At 67.2% G+C, this 5,010-nt stretch overlaps 3 protein-coding genes across 3 annotated transcripts in view; all 3 read left to right on the forward strand.

The window, feature by feature from the left end:
• CHLNCDRAFT_142853 (hypothetical protein) overlaps nt 1-204 on the forward strand; it is a gene marked incomplete at both ends in the record, with an annotated part of 4,271 nt that extends 4,067 nt beyond the window's left edge. The window contains one exon of the mRNA XM_005849453.1: nt 7-204. Coding sequence (XP_005849515.1) covers nt 7-204 — 198 coding nt within the window. The remainder of the gene's footprint in view (nt 1-6) is intronic.
• A 611-nt stretch (nt 205-815) lies between these two features.
• Nucleotides 816-2,980, forward strand: CHLNCDRAFT_142854 (hypothetical protein; the record flags this gene model as incomplete). Its single annotated transcript, XM_005849454.1, has 8 exons — nt 816-1,394; nt 1,494-1,553; nt 1,633-1,695; nt 1,836-1,931; nt 2,082-2,126; nt 2,328-2,394; nt 2,510-2,617; nt 2,775-2,980. 8 exons carry the CDS (start codon nt 816-818, stop codon nt 2,978-2,980), a joined length of 1,224 nt encoding a protein of 407 aa, XP_005849516.1.
• A 411-nt stretch (nt 2,981-3,391) lies between these two features.
• Nucleotides 3,392-5,010, forward strand: part of CHLNCDRAFT_142855 (hypothetical protein) — a gene marked incomplete at both ends in the record, with an annotated part of 5,838 nt that continues 4,219 nt past the window's right edge. The window contains 5 exons of the mRNA XM_005849455.1: nt 3,392-3,547; nt 3,729-3,918; nt 4,034-4,141; nt 4,239-4,412; nt 4,601-4,690. Coding sequence (XP_005849517.1) covers nt 3,392-3,547; nt 3,729-3,918; nt 4,034-4,141; nt 4,239-4,412; nt 4,601-4,690 — 718 coding nt within the window. The remainder of the gene's footprint in view (nt 3,548-3,728; nt 3,919-4,033; nt 4,142-4,238; nt 4,413-4,600; nt 4,691-5,010) is intronic.

A 5,010-nucleotide genomic window follows, 5' to 3' on the forward strand; every position in this document is an offset into this window, starting at 1 on the left:
TCGGAGGACAAGGCCGACGGGGAGGAGGAGGAGGAGGAGGAGAAGGAGGAGGAGGATGGCGCGCAGGATGGGCAGCAGGCGGCGGGCGGCAGCAACGGCAGCGCGGCGGCGGCGGCCAAGGCGCGTACAGCGGGCAAGGCCAAGAGCAAACCCGCAGAGGAGATTGAGGCGGAGTCGGAGGGGGAGGAGAAGAAGGACAAGTGAAGCGGCGCGGGCCGCATCAGTGCCTGCACTGCGCGGCCAGTACCATGTCCGATGCACCGCTGCTGTTGAGCCTCCTCTGAGAGCTATGCCCCGCCGTCACCTGCACTCTCGGCCTCGCAGTTTTGCTCCTATGCCGTGTGTGCACCCGCCCGCTGCACCTTTGACCAGCGGACCATTTTCATGTGGTTCCCTCGAGAATTTTGAGTGCTGTGGCCCTGGCGAACATCCATTGCACTTCTACCACCACATTTAATGTGATGCTGCATCCTTGCCTGTCGGCAGCTGCAGCAGCCCGATGGCGGCGGCAGCCGATACACTCGTGCTGCAGGGGAACTCATGTGTAGTCGCAGCGTGATCACTCGACGCGTACAGCTGGGGGCATCCCGCAAATGCAATTCGTTTCAGCCCCGCCGGAGCACCGCCGCCGCCAGCCTGGCAAGTTCTCTGTTAATCCTGTAGGTTGTTCTCGGCTCGAGTTGGGGTCCGAACCAGCCTGTAGCCTCTGATCAGAATCATTGTCCACCTCGTGGGGCCAGCCAGCGAGGGCCAGACAGCCCGTGACAGTTGCAACTGGTGCTCGAGCAACCATGCACGCCCACGGGCGACCTCCCATGCCACCCAGGCCTCCATCGGCCCACGTCTCAGTGTCCAACCCCGTCTCGCGCAAGGCGTGGACGGACGTCGAAGCGGCGGCGGCGGCCAGGGCCACCGCAGCCTGTCAGGCGCAGCCGTGGTGGGCAAGCAAGGTGGCGGTGTGGATTGCAGCCGTGGTGCTGGTGGCCTGCTCCGGGGCTGCCATTGCGGTGGTCGTGACTCAGGTCATTGGCAGTAGCAGCAACAGCAGCAGCAGCAGCAGCAGCGGCGGCGGCCCCAGCCCCAGCAGCCCAGCCACCTCCACTGCACCGGCTACCAAGCCCTTGGCACCCCCCTCCGCGGTGCCCACCACGCTGCCTGCTTCCGCGGGCACACCTGCTACGCTGGCGCCCCTGGCAGCGGCTCCAACCGCCGCCCCAACCCAGGCGTCGCCGCCTGCCGCCGAGCCGCCCTCGCCCCCGGTGGCTGTGCCGAAAGACTTTGATCGCCTGCTGTGGGGGGACGAGTTCGATGGCACCAGCCTCAACACCAGCAAATGGCAGATGTTCACCAGCACTGCGGCAGACCAGGGCCAGCAGGGCAATGAAGGTCTCCAGGTGGGCGCACGCGCGCCGCCGTGCCGCTGCTGGCCGCAGGCGCTCGCCCCTTGTGCACTCGACCCACTCTAGTCGTATGGGGCTGCCTGTTGCATGCAGACCTACATGGCGGACAATGTCCGGGTGGCCAACGGCAGCCTATACATCACGGCGCTCCAGGTGAGGTGGCCTGCCATCACGGATCCCGCTGTCTGCCGCCTGCACAACCCTGGCATTTCCACGTGCCGCCACCCTGTAGAATGGGCAGGCGTACACTTCTGGCCGCATCAAGTCGGTGGGCTCTGGCTTCCCAGGGGTGAAGGTGCGGCAGCAGCAAGGATGGGCTCTGGCCGCCCGCCGCAGGCCCTCAACAGCAGGAACCTTCAGACTGCTCATGGCATCTGAGCCAGGAATCTGCTCTCCGGCAAGCTTCTGCCGCTGCTGCTCCCCCCAACCATGCAGCTGCCCGACGGCAAGACGGTGAAGCGGTTGCGCATTGAAACCAGGATTCAGGTGCCCAAGGGCGGGCCCGGCCTGTGGTCGGCATTCTGGATGCAGGTGAGGGCTGGGCAGGGCGATTCGTTGCCTGTGTTGTTTGTGCAACAAACGTTTTGGAGGTGGCAGGGAGCCTTAGTGGTGGAGCTGCTGCGGAGGCTGCCTTCCTTTCCAGGCATACCTTTGACCCATGGCATTGCAAGCCCCTTGCAGCCGGTCAACGCCACCAAGTATGGCGCATGGCCGGCGAGCGGGGAGGTGAGCGGCAGGGCCAGCACGCTGCGCCCATGGCCCGCACGGACGGCCAGCTGTCGACGAGCCATGTGTGGGGCAGCCGGCAACGAGCGGCATGGATCCCCATGGGGATGTGCTCGTCACCGCAAGGCGGAACCAGCTTGTGTCCTGGGGAGTGCTGGTAGACGCAGCCCTGTTCTCAAGTGCATCCACACTCCCCTGCAGATCGACATCCTGGGTTCCATCAACGACCAGAAGACGGTGGTGCAGGGGCTGCACTATGGCGGCGCATGTGAGGAGCGCGCGCCGGGCTGGGCGGGTGTGCAGCAAACGTATGGCCCGCTGGTCCCATGCTGCGTGTGCTGTGCTCAACGCATGCCAATGCTGTGCACGCCGTGCTGGCGCAGGGCCCGACAACGAGAAGAGCACAGTGGACAGCAAGCTGGATGGCGGGGAGGCCTTCTCCGACGGCTTCCATGTGTTTGCCTGCGACTGGGAGGAAGACTTTATCAGGAGTAAGCGGCAGGGGCGTGGAGCCCTGTCCTGTAGCCAGCCGTGGAATATTTTGACTCGGCAGGCGGCCTGCTGACGCACCTGCATGGCTGCAGCGTCCCTGCTAGGGAACTTGTGCTCATCGCTGGGTGCCCCGCTGCTGCGCCCTGCTGCCCGCAGTGGGGATCGACGGCAAGCAGCGCGAGGAGTTTGCTGGCTGGTGGACCAGCAGTGACGCGGAGTGGCCCGCCCCATTTGACCAGCCCTTTGCCATGATCCTCAACCTGGCTGTGGGCGGCGAGTGGCCCGGGCCCCCCGATGCCACCACCACCTTCCCAGCCACGATGGCTGTGGACTATGTTCGGGTATTCGCCAAGCTGGACTGAGCCAACCCTCCTTGTCTTGCAGCATCTCGCCTGCAAATCTTGTGTTGATCTTGCCAGCAGAAGCTACGGGCGGCAGGTGGTAGCCAGGCGACCAGCAGGCGGCCGTCGTGACTGGTGTGTGAAGCCAGGCGGCGGCAGCGGCATGCATGGCATGGACAGGTGGTGACAGACAAAAAGAGGGCACTGCACGGGTGGCCTCGATGATACGAGGATTGCGCATTTCCTTCGAGGCGCCATGATGGCGAGGAGGACCGGGAGAGCGCGAGTCATGTCACGCTGAGCGGTGCCAGCATATTCTCCTAGAGCGAAGAGCCTGAAAGCAAACAAACGCTTGAGCCGCGCCCATGTTTGATTGCAGACCGTCGGCCCCACAGAGACGCCCACCCTCCCCCCGCCTGCCCGCGCATGGCTATGGCGGCAGCAGTGGGAGCCCCTAGCCCGCTGAACCCGGCTGCGATCAGTTTCGTGAGCAGGTCAGAGAGCGGCGAGTCGGAGGCAGGGGACTCTCCCGTCCAGCGGTGCAGTAGCCCGGACAGCGAGGCGCAGTGCTCCCAGCCGCTGCCAGAGGTGCGCGCAGGGACTTGCAGGGTCTCCACCAGCCCTAAAGCATTGCCACATGCGAATTGCCTTTGCTGCTGCTGCGCTGCCAGCCCGCGGTCAGCGGCCGATCACCCGAACAATGTTGCTGGCGAGTTCCTTCCTGCTTTGGGGCCCATTCTCCCGCCACCCGTCCCCGCTTGTCCATCAGGGCATCCCCGCGATGGAGCTGCCGCGGCAGGAGGAGCCTGAGCACGGTGGCGGCGGGGAGGCCAACGGGCGGGACGTCATCCCGGCGCCCGCCCCCCGCGCGGGCCTGTCTCGCCAGCGCAGCAGCAGCAGCGGCAGCCTGCACCGCTCCGGAAGCGCCTCGCCGCCCCTGCCTGTGATGGCCCACCCAGGTGCGCGTTGGTGGGGAGGCTGGGGTTTGAGATGCCTTGCCACGGAGGCGCGCGCTGCTGCGCAGGGGGCCGCTCGGCTCAGTCACCTCTGCTGCCTCCTGCGCCGCTGCCGCAGGCATGGTGCCCACCTACGGCTGGGGTGCGCCCTACCCTGTGTACCACGTCTATCCACCTCCACACCTCGCCGATGGACCCATGGAGCGATCCGCCTCGCCGCCCGCCGGTGCGCTGCCGCGGCACCATGCCGGCCTCGCCGCCCACCGCCTGCCGTGCCTGCCCTGCCGACTGCGGCTTCCCCCGCCCCCGCCCTGCCCCTGCAGTGTTCCCCAACGGAGGCTCCCCGCCGCTTCCCACCGGCTTCATCAGCGTGCCTCTGCACGCCATGGCCGACCCTGGCAGCCCCACCAGCCGCCACATGTACGGTGGCAGCCCGCCACCCTATGGCAGCAGCCCACCCTATGGCGGCAGCCCGCCCTATGGCAGCAGCCCGCCAGGTGTGCACGGCTGTGAACAGCAGCATGGCAGCACCGGCATGCACCCCCCGCATACGTGTGCACCATACCGGCCATGATGCTGCCGTGGGCCCAGGCCGCGGCATATTCCGGCATCTCGCCACCTGCACACGCCACAGACTCATCCTGGTCACCCCTGAACACTGCTGTGCATGCCTGGCGCTGTGCAGGCATGGCGGGGAGCCCTCCAGGCATGATGTACCTGCCGCCGCCGCCGCCCATAGTGCACCACAGCGGCGAGTATGGCATGGCGCACGCGGGTGGGTGCCGCTGGCGTGCATGCTCAGCTGCTGCTGCCGCGGTGTCGGCTCCCACCCCGCGTGCCACGTGCCCACCCACCTCCCCGCCTCGCGGAGCGCTCACCTCACCCTGCACCCCGCCTTGTGCCGGCGCCTCCTGCCCCGCTTCAGCCGGCCCCCAACAGCCCCCTCCCCTGGCCCCCAGCACCCCCCGCCCTGCAGGCTACGCCATGCAGCACCAGCACGACTTTGTGCAGCGCATGGCCGGCATGGCCCTGTCGCAACCGCAGGCGGCGCCCATGCAACACAGCGCGCCGGCAGCGCGGGCAGCGGCGGCTCCG

The sequence above is a fragment of the Chlorella variabilis genome, assembly GCF_000147415.1.
Source record: "Chlorella variabilis unplaced genomic scaffold CHLNCscaffold_5, whole genome shotgun sequence".
In the NCBI taxonomy this organism is placed as follows: Eukaryota; Viridiplantae; Chlorophyta; class Trebouxiophyceae; order Chlorellales; family Chlorellaceae; genus Chlorella; species Chlorella variabilis.